Here is a 23,676-nt window from a genome sequence, read left to right on the forward strand (position 1 = left end):
ATACATGTTAGTGCTCAGCTTCATCAAGACCTTCAGATCTCATATAACAGCACTGTAACTTCATGAAATAGCAGTTCCTCCATATGTGACCCTGGACCACAAAACCAGTCACAGGTCACACAGGTTTGTTTGTGGCAATAGCCAACAATACATTGAATGGGGCAAAATTATCGATTTTTCTTTTATGCCAAAAATCATTAGGATATTAAAGGATTAGTTCACTTTAAAATGATCACTTTGAGCCCATGATTTACTCACCCTGAAGTCATCCTAGGTGTAAATTACTTTCTTCTCTCAGACGAACACAATCAGAGTTATATTAAAAAATGTCCTGGCTCTTTCAAGCTTTAAAATGGCAGTGGATTGCAACCAACAGTTTGAAGCTCAAAAACGTGCATCCATCTATCATAAAAGTGCATCCATCCATCATAAAAGTGCATCTATCCATCATAAAAGTGCATCCATCCATCATAAAAGTGCATCTATCCATCATAAAAGTGCATCTATCCATCATAAAAGTGCATCTATCCATCATAAAAGTACATCTATCCATCATAAAAGTGCATCTATGCATCATAAAAGTACATCTATCCATCATAAAAGTGCATCCATCCATCATAAAAGTACATCTATCATCATAAAAGTGCATCCATCCATCATAAAAGTACATATATCATCATAAAAGTGCATCTATCCATCATAAAAGTGCATCTATCCATCATAAAAGTGCATCTATCCATCATAAAAGTGCATCTATCATCATAAAAGTGCATCTATCCATCATAAAAGTGCATCCATCCATCATAAAAGTGCATCTATCATCATAAAAGTGCATCCATCCATCATAAAAGTGCATCCATCCATCATAAAAGTACATCCATCCATCATAAAAGTACATCTATCCATCATAAAAGTGCATCTATGCATCATAAAAGTACATCTATCCATCATAAAAGTGCATCTATGCATCATAAAAGTACATCTATCCATCATAAAAGTACATCTATCATCATAAAAGTGCATCCATCCATCATAAAAGTACATCTATCATCATAAAAGTGCATCCATCCATCATAAAAGTACATCTATCATCATAAAAGTGCATCCATCCATCATAAAAGTACATCTATCATCATAAAAGTACATCTATCATCATAAAAGTACATCTATCATCATAAAAGTGCATCCATCCATCATAAAAGTACATATATCCATCATAAAAGTGCATCTATCCATCATAAAAGTGCATCTATCCATCATAAAAGTGCATCTATCCATCATAAAAGTGCATCTATCATCATAAAAGTACATCTATCCATCATAAAAGTACATCTATCCATCATAAAAGTGCATCTATCATCATAAAAGTACATCTATCCATCATAAAAGTGCATCTATCCATGATAAAAGTGCATGAGTAATAAGCAGTGCCCTACCAACGCTGTTTACAGTGGAGGTGGGCAGCTGTTGACCTCGACTGGGGATGTCGTCGGACGGTGGAAGGAATACTTCGAGGTGTCAGGTTTGGGGACCACACGATTTAGTCTCTGTTCTTTGCGGATGATGTTGTCGTGCTGGCCCCATCAGACCAGGACCTTCAGCATTCACTGGGACGGTTTGCAGCCGAGTGTGAAGCGGCTGGGATGAGAATCAGCACCTCCAAATCCGAGGCCATGGTTCTCAAGTCGGAAAAGGGTGGCTTGCCCACTTCAGGTTGGTGGAGAGTTCCTGCCTCAAGTGGAGGAGTTCAAGTATCTTGGGGTTTTGTTCACGAGTGAGGGAAGGATGGAACGGGAGATTGACAGACGGATCGGTGCAGCTTCTGCAGTAATGCGGCGGTCGATGTACCGGTCTGTCGTGGCGAAGAAAGAGCTGAGCCGCAAGGCGAAGCTCTCGATTTACCGGTCAATCTACATTCCTACTCTCACCTTTGGTCATGAGCTGTGGGTCATGACCGAAAGGATAAGGTCCCGGTTACAGGCGGCTGACGTGAGCTTTCTCCGCAGGGTGGCTGGGCGATCCCTTAGAGATAGGGTGAGAAGCTCGGTCACTCGGGAGGAGCTCAGAGTAGAGCCGCTGCTCCTCCACATCGAGAGGATCAGCTGAGGTGGCTCGGGCATCTGTTCCGGATGCCTCCTGGACGCCTTCCCGGGTAGGTGTTCCGGGCGCATCCCACCGGGAGGAGACCCCGGGGAAGATCTAGGACACGCTGGAGGGACTATGTCTCCCAGCTGGCCTGGGAACGCCTCGGTGTCCCTCCGGAAGAGCTGGAGGAAGTGTCTAGGGAGAGAGGGAAGTCTAGGCATCTCTGCTTAGACTGCTGCCCCCGCAACCCGGCCCCGGATAAGCGGAAGAAGATGGATGGATGTATTCGTCTGAGAGAAGAATGTCATAAACACCTAGGATGACTTCAGGGAGAGTGAATCATGGGCTTATTCTCATTTTAAAGTGAACTAATCCTTTAAGTAAAGATCATGTTCCATGAAGATATTTAGTAAATTTCCTACCGTAAATATATAAAAAATATATGGATGCAGCAAAAGTGTGAAAATTGACCCTTGTGACTGGTTTTGTGGTCCAGGGTCACATATGGTCTTTGTTTATTTTCACGAGTCACGTGATCACACACAGCCCAATCTCTAACGCAAGTGTTTGTGTGGTGAGCAGGTTACTATGGCAACCCCCTGAACAAGTACATCCGTCACTACGAGGGTCTGTCGTACGACCCAGATCAGCTTCAGGACCGGCACCAGCGGGCCAGGAGAGCGCTCACACACTCGGAGCGCGAGCTGGAGCTGCAGTTCCACGCACACGGCAGGTGAGACACACACACACACACACCGATCTGTACACACACACGACAGGTGAGACACACACACACACCGATCCGTACACGCACACGGCAGGTGAGACACACACACACACACACACACCGATCCGTACACACACACGACAGGTGAGACACACACACACACCGATCCGTACACACACACGGCAGGTGAGACACACACACACACACACACACACACACACACACCGATCCGTACACACACACGACAGGTGAGACACACACACACACACACACACACACACACCGATCCGTACACACACACGACAGGTGAGACACACACACACACCGATCCATACACACACACGGCAGGTGAGACACACACACACACACACACACACACACCGATCCGTACACACACACGGCAGGTGAGACACACACACACACCGATCCGTACACACACACGGCAGGTGAGACACACACACACACACATACACACACACACACACCGATCCGTACACACACACGACAGGTGAGACACACACACACACACACACACCGATCCGTACACACACACGACAGGTGAGACACACACACAGGTGAGATATAAACACACAGATGAGACACGCACACGGCAGGTACAGTACACGCCCCTCCCTGATGAACATCTGATGTGTGTATAAACATTTAAATTCCACATAAGGCCGGTTTTATATTAAAGGAACATATCATGATAATCTGAGTTTCTCCGTGTGTAAGTGCTATAATCGGGTCCTGGTGACAACCCAGAAAACCTGAAAAGTGAAACCCAGTAACTTTGTTCTAGTGAGCCTTTCTCTGCACGCATGTTATAAAATAAGCCGATCAGATTTCGCTCTCCTTCTGACGTATGAAGAGGATCTTATTATAATATTCCCGGCCCTTAATCTGCACGTTTACACACACCAGCCGACATTTGGTTCCACAAGCGACAACAGAGACCAGTTCTAACGCAATGATAAAGATCCAGCAAAGCCTGAAACTGTTCTGTGGTTGAGCACAGACGAGCACTGAACACTATTGACCAGAACATGTCACCGCTGTCTTATAAACACCTCAGGAACTGTGGACACTTGTGGAGAAGTTAAACATGATGATGAGATGATCAGTGTAACTCCACAACAACAACAGAAATGTCTCCACTAACATTCAGAAACTCTTCCTGAGTCTCTCCGTAAGGCTGAACTCGCTACTGGTTATTCTGGGATTCTGGATGAGTGAGATTGGCCTGTTTTGTTATTGCCGGAGTTTCTGTTGTGTGAAGGCTCCACCCTCTTCTGAACGGAGGCGGAGCTAAAGCTCATTTGCATTTAAAGGGACACACACACAAAACGGTGCAAATTTGACAAGCCACTCTCAACATTTAAAGCTTTTTTTCTGTGTAACGTCTCTCTCCTGTAATGTGAGTCTCGATCTGTTCGTCTTGCTGTTTCTGCCACTGAAAACATTTGTAAAATTGCAGTCATGTTTGAAATGTGTGTTTTCCACCTGGCAGACATTTCAACCTGCGGATGAAGCGAGACACACGGCTGTTCTCAGAAGACTTTAAACTGGAGATGACTGGAGGAGAACTGGAGTACGACACCTCACACATCTACACTGGAGAGATCTACGGTCAGCACACACACACACACACACACACACACACACACACACACACACACACACACCGATCCATACACACACACGGCAGGTGAGACACACACACACACAGGTGAGACACACACACAGGTGAGATCTCTACACTGGAGAGATCTACGGTCAGCGCGCACACACACAGACACACACACACACACACACACCTACACTGGAGAGATCTACGGTCAGCACACACACACACACACACACACACACACACACACACATCTACACTGGAGAGATCTACGGTCAGCACACACACACACACACACTGACTGAGGCGTGTGTGTGTGTTCCTCAGGAGAGCAGGGCACGCTGACGCACGGCTCGGTTGTGGACGGGAGGTTCGAGGGCTTCATCCAGACTCACAGAGGCACGTATTACGTGGAGCCGGCCGAGAGATACTTGCAGGACAAGAACGTGCCGTTCCACTCCGTCATCTACCATGAGGACGACATCCGTGAGTCTCTCACACACACTCTCACACACACTCCCTCATCTACCATGAGGACGACATCCGTGAGTCTCTCTCTCACACACACACACACACACACACACACACACACACTGAGGCGTATGTGTTCAGCACAGAAGTGTTAGCCTGTCTTCATCTGAATTATAGGAGAAACTGGTTCTATTTTCATCTTCTGGGTTTAAAATCTTGACGTTTCCTCATTCTAGAGCTACTGACTCATCAGTGTCTCATGAATATTCATGTGCCTGCGTGTCCTCATCCAATGAGAAGAGGCGTCTGTGATTAGTCCTGTTGATAAGTGTGCAGTCATGGATCGCAAAAGAGTGTTTATTTCTGCATGATCCATCCGTAGCGTCTGCAGCGCTGGGCTAACCCTAACCCCCCATCCCCCCCCACAACCCTAACCCACCTCAACACATCAGCCTCAAGAGTTGCTCAATCTGCAACAGCAGTGTCCAGGGCTCTACGCTAACTTTTTTCCCAAGGAGTACATGTGCTCCTAAATGTGCTCTCTTCCTGTCCTCAGTGTCGACTGATTTGGTCGTAACTTCAGTTTCTGCACTTGGTCTTTTGGTGAGACCTAAACATTGTTAATAAAATTTTGATACTCATTTGCAAGTATTGATAGTGTGCGGGAGTTCCTTGTTTTGTTTTTTTGCACTTGGTCTTTTGAGATAATAGGCTTCATACTGTGTTGCGTATCTCGCTCACTAAGTGTTTACTTGACATTTTTTTATGGTGTAGGGGCCTGTTTACACCTGGTCACTTCATGCGTTTTTACTGATCAAAACGATTCCATTTACACCTAGTCACATACAGTAAGTGTGGTTTCGCAAAACTGATATAAATCGGATCTTCTATTCCCGTGCTATATGCAGATTTAATGTAGGCCTATGCAGAGTTCACGTCACCAAAAGCTACAGATATGAGCTGCATTTTATTGATCATAAGCTCATTTCAAAATCAGCGATAGGAGAGAGCGACAGCAGCACTGTAGCCTAATATCATTTCATTTCTTTACTATTAATGAATATGATTGTGTGTTGAGCATCTACGACTTACTTTCACTTTCATTTGCGGCAGTTTGCGCGTTGGCTTGATGAATAGATCGCTCATCTGTCGTGATGCGTGTTGCAGTAGCGTCGTCATATCTGGCTATAACATGACATATAGCCAATAACACGCTCTCACACGTTTATTTTTAGCACCGGTGGGGAGATTCACTTGACTCTCACTTAAAATCCAGCAGTTCCCGCACATTCCCACACTATTTCAGTGATTGGCTCATTGGTTGCGAATCGTCGCTCTCATTTGAATAAAGTTAAGCGCGTCATCATGTTATGTTCACATCGCGCAGTTGCGAACCCGTCCTCTTGCTTGCTTTCCATGTGAAATCAATGGTATGCTTCGCTTCACCGCGCTGTTGTTCATTGTATTGAGAACAGGCCGTCACTCGCGCACTGTGCTCGTAAATTATTTTTCAAGCTCGCACATAACTATTTTAGGCGCAAATGCGAGTGAATTACTCGCACTGTAGAGCCCTGGTGTCTTTACATGCAGGACGAAACCCTGCGGATGACCCTTAACCCTAACCCTTATCCCTAACCCACCCCAACACATCAGCCTCAAGAGTTGCTCAATCTGCAACTGCAGTGTCTTTACATGCAGGACGAAACACTGCGGATGACCCTTAACCCTAACCCTAACCCAACAGCAGTATCTTTACATGCAGAACGAAACACTGCGGATGACCCTTAACCCTAACCTTAACCCAAGTGCGATTCATTTTAAAAGGTGTAAAATGTTGCATCTTTCTGCCTTGAAATGCTTGAAATGTTTGAAAAGCTTGATCCCAGCTAGTGTTTCTGATGAACATGTTTTTGAAAGTAAAGTATCCTGAACTAGTGACGTCACCAACTCAAGTCAGCTTCAGTAGTGTGAGAACGTTTAATAAATCAGTGGGATCTACTTCAGTTTCGTTGCTTCAGAAGGTTTGTCATAGTTAGTGCTTTAAGATGAACAAAAATAAAGACTTGCTGATTGATTGATTGATTGATTGTCCCTGTTTACAATAATAATAATAAATATACACTCCTGAACAAAATCCCAAGACCGGGGAAACATTACAAGCATTCGCATTCGTGCCGGTGGATCCGCTGGTGTAATTACTGCTTCAAGACAGAAGCAATTTATTGAAGACTGCATTTAAACTCAGACAGGCTGTTCATCAGCTGATCAAGATGATAAATAAATAGATTGCAACCCGGTGACGATCCACCGGCACGAATACGAATGCCTGTAATGTTTCCCCTGGTCTTGGGATTTTGTTCAGGAGTGTGTTTGTGTTTATTTTTTGAGACCCACAAGATCCTTGTTGTTTTTTGTTCCGGACAGATACTCCTGTTTTACAGAGCCAACCCTGAATACATTTGAGAGCTTTTATCTAAAACCAATTTTAAAAACCTTTAAAGTTTTTAACTTGTTTCTCGCCTTGAAAGTAGCCATGGAAACCGGCATGACGTTGAAACCTCAACCAGCCAACAGTACTCCTGACTCTGTCCCCTAAAACACTCCTGTTGATCACACGTCTCTCTGCAATGCCTGATTCTGATTGGTCGATCGTGCATTCAGCAGTCACATGACCCTTAACTTGATTGGTTCTCAGCTGTGCTCATGGATGTGTTTTGTGCTGATCTGTGTCTGTCAGATTATCCTCATAAGTACGGGCCGGAGGGCGGCTGTGCGGACTCGTCAGTGTTCGAGCGGATGAAGAGATATCAGGAGGACCCGCTGAAGGTCAGACCCTCCAGAGCTGAACTCTTTACTGACACAAACACTCTTAAGCGCTCGCATCCTCACACATTCACGGTTTTGAAGTTTACACGGAGATGATCACGTTTTTCAAACATTGTCAAAACTTGCACCTTGGAACCTGTTTCAAAGTTAGGGTTCTCGAGCTCCAAACACTGCTGTCCTGCGAATGATCGGCCGGAACGCATGAAAAGTTTCTGTTTTCTGTGAAAGCGTGTGTCGTGTTAGCGGCCCTTAAGTTAATAACTAATGACCTTTACATCGGAAGTGAATCAATCAAAACTAACTTTATCTGGACAATAACTTTATTCTTGATCTGCTGTAAAGCCTAAACAATCTCTGTTACTGTAATCTCCTATTATCACTGTAAAGCTGCTGTGAAACATCTATATTGGTAAAGCGCTGTATAAATGAAGGTGAGTTGACTCTGTCTCTGCAGGAGAAGTCGTCAGCGCAGGATCAGGCGTTACTGAGGAAGAGGAGGATGACTCAGGTGGAGAAGAACACCTGCCAGCTCTTCATCCAGACCGATCACCTGTTCTACAAATATTACAAGACCAGAGAGGCCGTCATCGCTCAGGTACAGCTGGTCTGTCCTCAGAGATGAAGAAGAGGGTGATGGTGGTCATGATAGTGATAGTGGGGATGAAGATGTTCTGTGTGTCTCCTCAGATCTCCAGTCATGTGAAGGCCATCGACGCCATCTACCAGGGCACAGACTTCATGGGCATCCGCAACATCAGCTTCATGGTCAAGAGGATCCGGGTCAGTCACACGCTCGACACACGCAACAGTTCAGCACGCTGGACACATGCGACACACTCAACACGCTCAACACACTCAACGCGCTCAACACACTAGACGCTCAACGCGCTCAACACACTAGACGCTCTCAACACACTAGACGCTCAACGCACTCGACACGCTCAACACACTCGACACGCTCAACACACTCAACGTGCTCAACACACTCGACACGCTCAACACACTCAACGTGCTCAACACACTCGACACGCTCAACACTAGACGCTCAACGCGCTCAACACACTAGACGCTCAACGCGCTCAACACACTAGACGCTCTCAACACACTAGACGCTCAACGCACTCGACACGCTCAACACACTCGACACGCTCAACACACTCAACGTGCTCAACACACTCGACACGCTCAACACTAGACGCTCAACGTGCTCAACACACTCGACACGCTCAACACACTCAACATGCTCAACACACTCGACGCGCTCAATACACTAGCCGCTCAACACGCTCAATACACTAGACGCTCAACGCTCTCAACACACTAGACGCTCTCAACACACTAGACGCTCAACACACTCGACACGCTCAACACACTCGACACGCTCAACACACTCAACGTGCTCAACACACTCGACACGCTCAACACTAGACGCTCAACGTGCTCAACACACTCGACACGCTCAACACACTCAACATGCTCAACACACTCGACACGCTCAACACACTAGACGCTCAACGCGCTCAACACACTAGACGCTCTCAACACACTAGACGCTCAACACACTCGACACGCTCAACACACTCGACACGCTCAACACACTCAACGTGCTCAACACACTCGACACGCTCAACACTAGACGCTCAACGTGCTCAACACACTCGACACGCTCAACACACTCAACATGCTCAACACACTCGACGCGCTCAATACACTAGCCGCTCAACACGCTCAATACACTAGACGCTCAACGCTCTCAACTCACTCGACAAGCTCAACACACTGGACACTCTCGCCGCGCTCAACACACTAGACGCTCAACACACTAGACACTCTCGCCGCGCTCAACACACTAGACACTCTCGCCGCGCTCAACACACTAGACGCTCAACACACTGGACACTCTCGCCGCGCTCAACACACTAGACGCTCAACACACTAGACACTCTCGCCGCGCTCAACACACTAGACGCTCAAAACACACTAGACACTCTCGCCGCGCTCAACACACTAGACGCTCAACACACTAGACACTCTCGCCGCGCTCAACACACTAGACGCTCAAAACACACTAGACACTCTCGACGCGCTCAACACACTCGACACGTCAACACACTCAATGAAAAATATTTTCCGGGTGAAAATGACCCGAGGGAAGGATGGGGAGGGAACCTGTAGTAGAAGCTGGTTCTGACTGGTTCTGACTGTTTTTTTGCGCTGCTGGTCTCAGATAAACACCACCAGTGACGAGCGGGACCGGACGAACCCGTTCCGCTTCGCTAACATCGGCGTGGAGAAGTTCCTGGAGCTGAACTCAGAGCAGAACCACGACGACTACTGCCTGGCCTACGTGTTCACGGACCGGGACTTCGACGACGGGGTTCTGGGTCTGGCCTGGGTCGGGGCTCCCGCCGGTAAACCAGCGCTTCTGCAGGAGAACCCTGAGTGAGTGTGTGTGTATGTGTGTGTGTGTGCTGATGTGTGTGTGTGTGTGTGTGTCCTCAGGGAGTTCTGGAGGCATCTGTGAGAAGAGTAAGCTGTATTCCGACGGGAAGAAGAAGTCTCTGAACACCGGGATCATCACGGTGCAGAACTACGCCTCACACGTGCCTCCCAAAGTCTCACACATCACATTCGCACACGAGGTGGGACACAACTTCGGCTCGCCGGTGAGTGGATGCACACACGTGACCGACACACGCCTGACTGGATACATGTGGCTCGTGATCTGACAGCGTGACGACAACATTAGTGTTGTGGACTAACGTCTCAGTTTTAGTTATGATGATGATGGTGAATATTAGGGCTGCACAATTAATTGAATTATGGACGCCTCGATTACGGAATCGTTCAAAGCCGCAATAAAAATCAAAATTCTTGCATTACACGTACACGTGTGTTTAAGAATAGTGTTTAAGAGGTGTGTTTAGAGCATGTCACGTTGTGAGAGGCGAATCACGACTGCTTCAGAGATCCAGCACAACAGGAACTAGCAGAGGCGTAAGTGTGCGCTGAACTAGAGTTGAGTTTGAGTCTCTAACCTCAGAGGAACGGACTTTCCTGTCAGCCGCTATACTGCGCTAGTAGCGAAACTCTTCAACTGCACATGCTAATGCGGCGGCGCACTGTTTATCGCTCCACTATTTATAAAGCGCAAAAGAAACTACGAGCATGAAACGTTGTTACGTTGTACATTAGTAAGTCAGGAAATAACAGTAAAATACCAATAAATCCCGTTACCCATCCCGTTACTACCCGTTTCGCTGAGAGGAATTAGCATGCAGGGATAATCTTCATTATTCATCAGGAGCCGTTTCCATGTTTCATTAAAAGTTATAGTATTGTGTATTCATTGTTGTTCCCATAACCAATAAAAAGAAAAATCAATAATTAATAAATCCTTAAAGTGGGTGGGGCTTGTTGGCCGTGGGTGAATGTGGGTCCTATGGCCAGACGAGTTGAGAACCTCTGGTATAAAGCCATTCAAAACATCATTTAATGAAAATTGTGATAATCGTAATTAATAAACGCAATTACAAATTCAAGGGAATAATCGTCATTTATGATTTTTTGTCATAATCGTGCAGCCCTAGTGATGATGGTGATGATGATCTTCTTCCCTCAGCATGACTCTGGGTCGGAGTGCACTCCGGGCGAGTCCAAGAGCCAGGATAAGAAGGAGCGGGGGAACTACATCATGTACGCCCGCGCCACATCCGGAGACAAGCTGAACAACAACAAGTTCTCCGTGTGCAGCATCAAGAACATCAGCCAGGTGCTGGAGAAGAAGAGGGGCAGCTGCTTCGTGGGTGAGCCAATCAGAACCACTGATGGAACGAGTCCTGCAGGTCTGAGCGCAGCTGATGTTGTGTGTGTGTGTGTCCGTGTGTGTGTGTCTCTGTGCGCGCGTGCATGTGTGTGTGTGTGTGTCGTGTGTGTGTGTGTGTGTGTGTGTGTGTGCGTGTCGTGTGTGTGTGTGTGTGTGTGTGTGTGCACATGCATGTGTGTGTGTGTGTGTGTGGCAGAGTCCGGGCAGCCGATCTGTGGGAACGGGCTGGTGGAGCCGGGTGAGGAGTGTGACTGTGGATACAGTGACCAGTGTAAAGACGACTGCTGCTACGATGCTAATCAACCCGACAACAGGAAGTGCAAACTCAAACCCAACAAAGTCTGCAGGTACAAACACTGGGCCGAGTCACATTTCCCCTCAGTCCCTTTACTGTGATTCTCCAGACAGTTTCTCGTTACTCTTAGTGATTCTCATTCATAATGTCATGAGTGTAAAATAACTCTCCTGTTCTTTACACTTAACAGAGTAAAGTGTGCTTAATTTACATCACAACGGTCACAGTGCAGAAATGTTCACTCTTAAAGGGATAGTTCACTCAAAAATGAAAATTGTGTCATCACTTACTCAACCTCGTGTTGTTCTAAACCTGTATGGGTTTCTCTGTTCTGTTGAACACAAAAGAAGATATTTTGAAGAATGTCGGTAACCAAACAGTTGATGTGTCCATTGACTTCCATAGTATTTATTTTTCCTACTATGGAAGTCAATGCACACATCAACTGTTTGGTTACCGACATTCTTCAAAATATCTTCTTTTGTGTTCAACAGAACAGAGAAACCCATACAGGTTTAGAACAACACAAGGTTGAGTATAGGGGTGGGCGATATGGCAAAAATATCATATCACGATTTTTTTCAGGAAAATCACGATTAACGATTTTATCACGATTCTTTTTATGTTTGTTTATGTTACTATTTTGTGACTTAGCATTACAGCCAATCTAATGTCCATATTTTAAAAACAAAGCCTTAGGTAAAAAAAAATTAAATAAAAAAAAATGGCAGACAGGGGCGAAGATAAATATATTTGTCATTATTTTCTTTGTTATTAAATATTAAGATATTGCTTTACGTTTTCAGCTACAGTAGGTGTATTTAACAGTAGCATTGAAGAAAGTAATTAAATGAACAAATATGAAAATAAAACAAAACAGACTACACTGTATAAATTATACATTGATACTTATTAAAGCTACTATTAAAGTTATCAGTCAAGAGCAGTGAGTGATTTTCTCTTTGCATTTTGTTGTTTTATTCAAATTATCATAAATTCAAATTATCATAATTTACTCTCTCAAGTTGTTTTAAACTCGAATAAGTTTCTTTCTTCTGTTGAAAATAAAAGTTATTTGGAAGAATGTGGGTAACCAAACAGTTGATATACTCCAGTGACTACCATAGTATATTTTTCTCCTATGGAAGTCAATGGGGACCAGCTATACTGTTAACCCTAACCCAAAATATTAATATTAGAAAAATATTAGAAACTATTAGAAGGAAATTAAAACAGGTTTGGAACAACATTAGAGTGCGTAAATGATGAGATAATTTTTTTTTTGGGGTGAACTATCCCTCTAAGGACAAGCGGCAGCGTGTTTACTATTGCTACTGTCTCTTTAAGAGCTGCGCGCGACGCGTCTAATATACACGCATTTGACAAGCAGATTTTCTCTCAATTTTCTCAAGTTTGCTTTCACTTTAGACATAACTGACTTTGTTTATGTAAACCTTTGTGTGTATTTAACAGTATAAGCACAATAAGACTCGAAAGATAACTTAGTCCAGTATCCAGGCACTGGTAGACAGGCTTTTAGTGCATGTGAGCTTCACATGTACGCGCTGAGAAACGCACACGTTAGAACAGCGCATCAGCACGCGAATTAAATGTTTAACCGACAAGGCATTAAAGCACATGCAAATTGTGAACTTTTGTGAACTGCAGTCCCGTTCCGCTGCGTTAACATTTTATGTGAATATACGTCGCGTTGTTCAGTATGTTGGGACAGAGGCGCCAGAACAGATATAATGCACGATTCTGCGATATTTCTTCAAAAGCAGATCGTGGAGACATTTTAATCGTCCACGATCAAAAATCGTCATATCGCACACCCCTAGTTGAGTAAGTGATGATACAATTTTCATTTTTGAGTGAACTATCCCTTTAAGGCTTATCCCTCAAAGTCATGTGATTTCTGTAAACAAGGCTTAACTGGGATGCCGTAGTTTCAAAGGAGCTTCCAAAGGGTCTCTCGATCCAAGCTGTCAAATGTCTTCTCATAAGCCGCTTTCCGACCAAGTAGTTACAGGAACTTAGTTATAGGAACTGTCCACTTCTAAACAGTTCTATGAACTACTCTCCCCCAAACTCGGTTTTGCTGTTTGCGTTCGCACTGGCCAAGTGGCCACAGGAACTGGTAGGAGGGGTAAGGGAGTGACGCAAGCACGGCGACTTTTATTTTGACGGAGCGACAGACTTTTATTTTGACGGCGCTGAGAACGCCAGAGCAAACAATGCTCGCATTCTCTGTGTTCATTAGTTAGTGATCTGTCTAATAGTACTGTTTAACATGTCATTAGATAGAATTGTTATAGAAAGTACACAGTATATGAAAAAAAAGTTATTAGCCTATGCCGTGTGGTTGATGTCCAGTGTTGCTAGCTGAGCAGAAATACATAATCATGTTTGACTTGGTCCCCTCAAAGTTGCGTTGGATTTTCTCTTCAGCATAAAGGTTTAGAGGCCCATCTATCACTGTTTTCCATGTTTGTATCTAGTTTCTGGAGTAAATATATAGGCTATAATCTGTGTGTTTACATATAGCTGTTTTAAAAATGGCAGGTGCTGGTGTTTTGCGTGTGTTCGGTCATCAGCGTACACTAACGTCACGAGTAGTTCCTATAGTGCTGGTTTAGACCCTACTCTGAAGTAGGAACTAAATTAGTTCCTCCAAATGGAGTTCCTAGAACTAAAGTCGTTCCTAGTCGGCGTGTTCGCACCGCAGGAACATACGGGTACTTTAGCCAATAGTTCTAGGAACTGTGAAAAGGTTCCTCCGGTCGGAAAGCGGCTATAGTCGACAAAGTTGATAAACGGGGGAATTCCACTCGAGGGACTGTTCGGCTATGATGCGGAGTGTTGCGATCTGGTCTGTGCATGATCTATTCTGCCGGAAGCCTGCTTGTTGATCTCGAAGCTGTGTGTCAGCAATGCCTTTCATTCTCTCCATGAGGGTCCGATTGAAAACCTTCCCTGGTACAGACAGAGGTGTTATGCCTCTGTAGTTGGCACGATTGCCGAGGTCACCTTTTTTAGGGATCTTTATCAGGTATCCCTCTTTCCAGTTTGTCGGAATCCCCTCTTCTTCCCAGATCATCTCAAAGAGAGGTTAGGTCTCCACTGATGCATCCAAGTCTGCTTTCAGGGCCTCTGCTGGAATGTCATCAGGTCCAGTCCCAGGTCCGCATTCTTCAACCGAGTGATGGCTTTCCTGATTTCCCCTCTGGCTGGCTTGGCACAGTTGATGGGTAGGTCTGAGATGGCTGGGTCAATATTTGGTGGATTCGGTGGAGCTGGTCTATTCAAGAGTTCCACCTCTTCATCTGCTCCACCTCTTCATCTGCTGCACCTCTTCATCTGCTCCACCTCTTCATCTGCTCCACCTCTTCATCTGCTGCACCTCTTCATCTGCTCCACCTCTTCATCTGCTGCACCTCTTCATCTGCTCCACCTCTTCATCTGCTCCACCTCTTCATCTGTTCCACCTCTTCATCTGCTCCACCTCTTCATCTGCTCCACCTCTTCATCTGCTGCACCTCTTCATCTGCTCCACCTCTTCATCTGCTGCACCTCTTCATCTGTTCCACCTCTTCATCTGCTGCACCTCTTCATCTGCTGCACCTCTTCATCTGCTGCACCTCTTCATCTGCTCCACCTCTTCATCTGCTCCACCTCTTCATCTGCTCCACCTCTTCATCTGCTCCACCTCTTCATCTGTTCCACCTCTTCATCTGTTCCACCTCTTCATCTGCTCCACCTCTTCATCTGCTGCACCTCTTCATCTGCTGCACCTCTTCATCTGCTCCACCTCTTCATCTGCTGCACCTCTTCATCTGTTCCACCTCTTCATCTGCTGCACCTCTTCATCTGTTCCACCTCTTCATCTGCTCCACCTCTTCATCTGCTGCACCTCTTCATCTGCTGCACCTCTTCATCTGCTCCACCTCTTCATCTGTTCCACCTCTTCATCTGCTGCACCTCTTCATCTGCTCCACCTCTTCATCTGCTGCACCTCTTCATCTGCTCCACCTCTTCATCTGCTGCACCTCTTCATCTGCTCCACCTCTTCATCTGCTGCACCTCTTCATCTGCTCCACCTCTTCATCTGTTCCACCTCTTCATCTGCTGCACCTCTTCATCTGCTCCACCTCTTTATCTGCTGCACCTCTTCATCTGCTGCACCTCTTCATCTGCTCCACCTCTTCATCTGCTGCACCTCTTCATCTGCTCCACTTCTTCATCTGTTCCACCTCTTCATCTGCTCCACCTCTTCATCTGCTCCACCTCTTCATCTGCTCCACCTCTTCATCTGCTCCACCTCTTCATCTGCTGCACCTCTTCATCTGCTCCACCTCTTCATCTGCTGCACCTCTTCATCTGCTCCACCTCTTCATCTGCTGCACCTCTTCATCTGCTGCACCTCTTCATCTGCTCCACCTCTTCATCTGCTGCACCTCTTCATCTGCTCCACCTCTTCATCTGCTGCACCTCTTCATCTGCTGCACCTCTTCATCTGCTCCACCTCTTCATCTGCTCCACCTCTTCATCTGCTCCACCTCTTCATCTGCTCCACCTCTTCATCTGCTGCACCTCTTCATCTGCTCCACCTCTTCATCTGCTGCACCTCTTCATCTGCTCCACCTCTTCATCTGCTCCACCTCTTCATCTGCTGCTCGATCTCTTTGATGGTCTTTCCCTGTTTGTCCTCTCTGCTTCAGCTGCCAGTCTACTCACACAGTCTTCCTTATCCTTCTTGATGCTCCTCTTCACGGCTTTGTTTTCTTTTGCATTTAATCTATTTGAGCCTGGGCTTTTGCGGCTCTAGTCCTACTGCTATTGACTGCTGCTTTCTTCTTCTTCCTATCCTCCATCTTGGTCAAGCTCTCCACTGAAATCCACTCTTTATGGCATACTGATCTGAGTGCCTCTTTTACTGGCTGCCATCTACTGAGTATTTTGTCTTCTTCGTTTAGTCCTTGCAGTACTTCAGACCTGTTCCTAAGCATCAGTCCGAACTCTGCTCTAGTTTTGGGGTCCTTCAGAAGGTTGATGTTATATTTCACTCTTTTATTAGCCATGGCTGTCCAGTTCTTCAATTTCAGCTTCATTCTGGCCACCACCAGGTTCAGACACCACATCTGCTCCTCTTCTAACTCTAACATCCTTCAGGGATCTCCTAAACTCTGTGCTTATACAGATGTGATCTATCTGGTTCTCTATCTTGCTGTTTGGACGTGCCAGTTATGATTACCCAGGTGCTCTTGTGGATCCGTTTGTGGGGAAAGATGTTCCTCCAATTACCAGGTTGTTGATTGCACACATGTCTGCAAATCTCTCTCCATCCTCATCCATAGGTCCCCATGACCTGCTCATATCCTGTGTTATCGGATCCAATCTTGGCATTGAAGTCACCCAAAATGATAGTGATGTCTCGGTCTGGGAAGGTTCCCAGGATTTTCTGTAGAACGGGTCTTTATCCTGCTCTTCACTGTCATTGCTCGGAGTGTAGTTTACATTGATTTTCTTTGTCTTGCTCCCGAATGATGCTATAATTATTCTTGAGCCATGCGTCTGCCAACCAGTCAGTGACCTCTGTGTCATGAAGCCTACTCCCTGTGTGTGCATCGCTGTGTGCCCAGAGTCCAGTAGCAGCTCCCCTGTCCTCAGGCGCCTCTGCCCCGACTGGGTCCATATTGTTTCACCTATGGGTTAGCCTAGCAGGGTCAGGTTGTTGTTCCTCATCTCTGCTGCAGCCTGTGAGGTCTTGCCTGGCTCGTACACTCCACGTACCGATATTTATACTCCTGTTCGAAAGAAGGGAAGTCGGCCTGGTGGCTTCCTTACGTCTTTCCCCACCTTACGTCAAGCGTCTTCGAATTGAAGAACCTTCCTCGCCCAGGACAAAGATCTCTGTTTTATCTGTTGTTGACGTTTCTGTAGCAAGCTTGTTTTCAAGGTGTGGGGTTGCCCAACTCTCCTCCTCTATCCTGACTCGAGACGGGCAGCTAGATCTCAGAGACCCGACTGGTGGAGTTACACAGCCTTTCACCACAGAAATAATTATGGAGACCAGAGATATTGGTTTCAGATTTAAACTGTTTTAAAAATCATACCTGTTTTTATCTCATAATCCAACAGTGAACAAAACAATAGTCACAAAATGGCCGCCGCTGCGTTTGTATGAAAGAGAGAGAGAGAGCGAGTCCACGATACTGGATGGCATAATTAAATAACTGTACACAAAATATTGATTCGACTGAGTTTTAACACTTTATTAGCTCACAAGACGCAAAACCTCCACAAAGAAAACCCGTTCCTAGCACTGCTGACTTCAGGGACCCGGATGAGCCTGTGTTTCTGTTCTCAGCGGTGGCTATCTGGGAATAGGGTCAGGTGTAATATCTAATGTTAACCAATAGGGCCTTATTGTAAAGTGTTACCCATTTTCTTCCCCAGCCTACATGAACTTGTGCAGCATGATCTGATTGGGTTGATAAAGGTTATTGTTTCCCACTTGCATGCCCTTGAATCAAATCAGAAGAGAACAGTGTTTCTTTAGTTTCAGGTGTTGGTTCCCTGTTCTCTCAGTCATGAATGTTGTGCTGTCAGCCCGAGTCAGGGGTCATGAGTGTGTGTGTGTTCTGCTGTCAGCCCGAGTCAGGGCCCGTGCTGCACGGGTGAGTGCGGTTATAAGAGCCGGAACGAGAAGTGTCGAGAGGAGTCCGAGTGCGCTCACCAGGGCATGTGCAGCGGAGCCTCGGCCCAGTGTCCCACATCAGAGCCCAAGGCCAACTTCACCGCCTGCCACGGGGACACACAAGTGTGCCTCAACGGGGTGAGTGTGAGAGACACACACACACACACACACACACACATCAGAGCCCAAGGCCAACTTCACCGCCTGCCACGGGGACACACAGGTGTGCCTCAACGGGGTGAGTGTGAGAGACACACACACACACACACACACACACATCAGAGCCCAAGGCCAACTTCACCACCTGCCACGGGGGGGACACACAGGTGTGCCTCAACGGGGGGTGAGTGTGAGAGACACACACACACACACACTCTCACACACACACACATGCGCATGTGTTCACACCAGTCACGTCTGAGCCTCTCTCTCTCTCTCTCTCTCTCTCTCTCTGTGTGTTTGTGTAGGGCTGCTCGGGCTCCATCTGTGAGAAGTATGGTCTGGAGGTGTGCACCTGTGCTAGTGTGGACGGCACTGACGAGACCGAGCTCTGCCACGTCTGCTGCATGGAGAAAAGTCAGTGTTACACACTATTGTTAAGGCCATTGGCCCATTGCACACTGAGTCCGAAATTTTCGTATGCGTTTTTTCGTGTTCGTCAGCCTTAAAATTCGTCACGCACAGAAACCTTGCACACTGAGCCCGATGCGTATTTATTAAACCTTTGCGGGAAAAAACGCAAAAAAATACAAAATGGATTCGTCAAGCAGTGAGGATGATTTTGTTGCCCTCTTTCTTCTTAAAAAGAGAAAAAGAAAGAGGAAATATTGGGGCCATCCAATCCTGAGATTGCGCCGAGAGGAAGGAGAGTTTCACCTCCTTATCAAGGAGTTGCGAAATTATCTCGAGCGATTCAAAATTTACCTCAGAATGTCAGTGGAACAGTTTGATGCTTTGCTAGCGATACTGGAGCCACATATTAAAAAGACAGACAGACACACACACACACACACACACACACACGGCCGGTGGAAGCGCTGGGCAGACAGAACAGCTGTAACGTTATAGCCTACAGGTTATATTTTATACCCAAATAATACATGATTAGTAATCGAATTGGCTGCTCAATCACACCTTAATCGATCCGAAATTTCGATCTGATTGAAAGGGGAGGGTTTTGTCGTTCGCTTGTACGGTGGCTCTGAATTGTCAAAAAACCTCTCAAAATACTGGCTGTGGATGCGAAAAACGCAGAAAATCGAACCCGATCCGAATTTTTTTATAACGGACGAAAGTTTCGTAGACAGTGTGCAAGCATGATTGACATAATGTGAGGTCGAATTTTTTTTTTAACGTGCGAAAATTTCGGATGCGAATTTCGGACTCAGTGTGCAATGGCCATTACAGTGTTACAGTTTACAGTTATCCATCTCAGAGTCGCTTTATTTACATCAATGTAAAAACACTGACACAATGATGAACAAGTAACAATAATATTCGCAATAATCGTTTTACTGATTAAGTAAACCTAATTTATTCATTTATCTTTGTAAAGAAACCTCTTTGCTTAACTGACAACTACATCACTTCCTGTCGGCCACCGTAACTTCTGTTGGGTGTAATTTGCAACCTCACCACTAGATGCTGCTCAAATGTACACACTTCACCTTTAACACAAGGCATAGTTTAATAATAGATTATGATGTCATGAATAACAGCAGTGTATTACAGAGGCCGTCTCTGATCACCTCTGATGAGTAAATCATGCTGACAAGTTCAGATTTCTGCAGTATTATCCAGAAATGTGTGCATTGATTTTTAATCAAGTTCATTTGTGTTTTCAGCACACACACATGAGAATATTTACTGCCTTTTTAATGCAATTATTAAATGAAACGCAAGATGGCGCCAGTTGTGTTTGTATGAAATGAGATCGTGTAAAAATATCTGATTACTAAATGCCACATTTGGCCAATCAGAATCACATCATAAACGGCATTAATGATCCTGCTTAATCTAGAGATGATGTCATTCTCCTGTTCATAACAGACATGTGCTTTAATCAGTCAATATTCTGTCAAGTGAAATACAAACCTACATTAAATATTCAGTTTCTTTTAAATCATAATTTATATGTTTATTAATTTTAAATGTCCATTTAATTATTCTTGGTTTATTTAATGTCAGTTGGTGTTTAACAAACAGTAATGCTTCATTTTACAGTGGCCCTGTTACACATCTGACATCATCTTACATAATAACAGTAAATTATGCATAATTGCAATCAAACCAAACCATAAATAAAAGTACAGTTGTGTCTGTATAACAAGGGCATTTAAAATCAAGTGTAAGCAAAAACTATAGTATCTAGAACAACAGTAAACTTTATCTTTCGTCGTACTTCAGCCCGTTATACAGTGTTTACTGAGATGCATATAGACCTGCAGCCTTCTCTGTACCCTGGCTCGTCTCGGGATAAACCCTCCCAGAATCCACTCTACTACACTGACTGAGACTCTCTGCAGGTGTGTGATGAGCCCTGACCGCGTGTGTGTGTGTGTGTGTGTGTGTGTTACAGTGAACCCCAGCACCTGCAGCAGCACTGGCTCCGAGCGTCTCGCACGCTTCTTCAATAAGAAGGTCACGACCCTTCAGGCCGGCTCGCCCTGCAACGACTTCAAGGGTTACTGTGACGTGTTCATGAAGTGCCGTCTGGTGGACGCCGACGGTCCCCTGGCCCGCCTGAAGAAGGCCATCTTCAACCCCGAGCTGTACGAGAACATCGCAGAGTGGATAGTGGCAAGTGTCCTTTCCTGCGTGTGTGTGTGTGTGCTGAACGAGTGTATTTCTGTGTGTGTGTGCTGACGAGTGTGTTGTGTGCGCAGGCTCACTGGTGGGCGGTGTTACTGATGGGAATCGCTCTGATTATGCTGATGGCAGGATTCATCAAGATCTGCAGTGTTCACACTCCCAGCAGCAACCCCAAACTGCCTCCGCCCAAACCCCTGCCAGGTGACAGGCTCTCAGCGCACGTCCATACACACATCACGTGTCCATACACATAGACATCACCTTTCCATACACACATACATCACGTGTCCATACGCACATACCCTATATTGCCAAAAGTATTGGGACACGCCTCCAAATCATTGAGTTCAGGTGTTCAATCACTTCCATGACCACAGGTGTATGAATCAAGCCCTGGACATGCAGACGCTTCTACACACATCTGTGAAAGACTGGGTCGCTCTCAGGAGCTCAGTGAACCGTGGGACCGGGATCGGAAGTCCATTCATGAAATGTCCTCACTACTAAATATTCCACAGTCCCTGGGATGTCATTAATGTTCATGTGCATGTAAAGGCAGACGTCCCACAACTATTGGCAATATAGTGCATCAATTTAATAACCTTAGTTCATTTTAGTTCATGTTAGCTCACAGGTTCAGGTTCAGGTTTATTGATATAGCCCATTTCATACACAGAACGGTAACCCAATGTGCTTTACATCATCATAACAATAAAGAAATAATTAAAACAAGTTAAAATAAAATACAAGTTCAGTCAGTCAGTAAAAAAAAAAAAAAAAAAATCAAAACATCAAATACAAAACCCCCCGATTAGTAAAAGGCATCAGAGAAAAGTTTAGTTTTTAGTCTAGATTTAAAAATAGAGATAGAAGGAGAGGTCTTAATATCCATTGGAAGAAGGTTCCAAAGACGAGCCGCATAACAGCTAAAAGCTGCCTCTCCTTGCTTAGTACGAGCACTGGATTGTACCAGTTGAAGTTTTCCTGCTGATCTAAGTGATCTTATAGGGCTATAAGTTTCAAACATTTCTGTTATATAGAGAGGTCCTTGGCCGTTTAATGATTTAAAAAGAAGAAAAAGGACTTTAAAATCAATTCTATAAATCACTGGTAACCAGTGTAGAGATTTTAAAATAGGAGTAATATGTTCTCTTCTTTTGGTTCTGGTCAATAGCCTTGCTGCTGCATTTTGAATTATTTGAAGAGGTTTTATTGTTTTTTTAGGAAGCCCAGTGAAGAGACCATTGCAGTAATCAACCCTGCTGGTAATAAAAGCATGAATAAGCTTTTCTAAATCCACTGTTAGTATGAAGTTTTTAACCTTTGCGATGTTTTTTAAATAAAAAAAAAAAACGATTTTGTGACTGCCTTCATGTGGCTTTTGAAGCTTAGGTCGCTATCAATAATTACCCCTAGGTTCTTAACGGTTTCTGCTACCTCAAAACCTTTTGATTCCAGTAGTGTGGCAGTCTTTAATCTCTGATCTTTTCTCCCGAAGATGATTACTTCAGTTTTATTTGTGTTTAATTTAAGAAGGTTTTTAGACATCCAGTCTTGAACTTGATTGAGACAATGATAAAGAGATTCAAGAGGAGCGAATTCGTTGGGCGACAAGGATAAGTATAACTGTGTATCATCTGCGTAACTATGGTAACTAATGGAATTGTTTTTCATAATTTGGCCAAGCGGAAGCATGTATAAATTGAACAAAAGAGGGCCAAGGATTGAACCCTGAGGGACACCACATGTTAGGGGCAAAGGGGCTGAGGCATGTTGACCAATAGACACATAAAAACTCCTGTGCTCTAAATAGGACTTTAGCCAGCAGATGACTGAGCCAGAGAGACCCACACAGCATTCAAGTCTTTCTATTAATATGCTGTGGTCCACGGTGTCAAACGCCGCACTGAGGTCCAACAACATAAGAACAGTGGTTTGTCCAGCATCATTATTTAGCCAGATGTCGTTGACTATTTTAACCAGGGCTGTTTCAGTACTATGGTATTCTCTAAAACCTGACTGGTAAAGATCGAAACAGGAAGTTGAGGTCAGAAAAGCAGAGACTTGATTAAAAACGATTTTTTCCATTATGCATTATGCATATTTTTCCATTATGCACAGTGCATTAAATAATATGAACAGATACTTTTTCTCTTAATAATGTGTAAATAAATGTTGAGATTGACATGAACTAAGATTAATAAATGCTGTAAAGTATTGTCCAGTGTGAGTTCAACTAATGAAACCTGATTGCAAAGTGTTACCATAATAATAATAATAATATTTTAATGTTTATTATTGGAATATA

General features: G+C 44.9%; 1 protein-coding gene across 1 annotated transcript in view; it reads left to right on the forward strand.

Annotated features, from left to right (window-relative positions):
• Window positions 1–23,676, forward strand: part of adam10b (ADAM metallopeptidase domain 10b) — a 31,706-nt gene that overhangs the window by 5,073 nt on the left and 2,957 nt on the right. Inside the window, exons 2-15 of the mRNA XM_082160359.1 lie at window positions 2,668–2,818; window positions 4,323–4,441; window positions 4,767–4,925; window positions 7,648–7,736; window positions 8,191–8,331; window positions 8,424–8,516; window positions 9,964–10,147; window positions 10,239–10,402; window positions 11,359–11,542; window positions 11,759–11,909; window positions 18,512–18,695; window positions 19,025–19,133; window positions 21,136–21,356; window positions 21,443–21,569. Of these exons, the coding sequence (XP_082016485.1) occupies window positions 2,668–2,818; window positions 4,323–4,441; window positions 4,767–4,925; window positions 7,648–7,736; window positions 8,191–8,331; window positions 8,424–8,516; window positions 9,964–10,147; window positions 10,239–10,402; window positions 11,359–11,542; window positions 11,759–11,909; window positions 18,512–18,695; window positions 19,025–19,133; window positions 21,136–21,356; window positions 21,443–21,569 (2,076 nt within the window). The remainder of the gene's footprint in view (window positions 1–2,667; window positions 2,819–4,322; window positions 4,442–4,766; window positions 4,926–7,647; window positions 7,737–8,190; window positions 8,332–8,423; window positions 8,517–9,963; window positions 10,148–10,238; window positions 10,403–11,358; window positions 11,543–11,758; window positions 11,910–18,511; window positions 18,696–19,024; window positions 19,134–21,135; window positions 21,357–21,442; window positions 21,570–23,676) is intronic.

Source organism: Leuciscus leuciscus, assembly GCF_965113295.1.
Source record: "Leuciscus leuciscus genome assembly, chromosome: 25".
Lineage (NCBI taxonomy): Eukaryota > Metazoa > Chordata > Actinopteri > Cypriniformes > Leuciscidae > Leuciscus > Leuciscus leuciscus.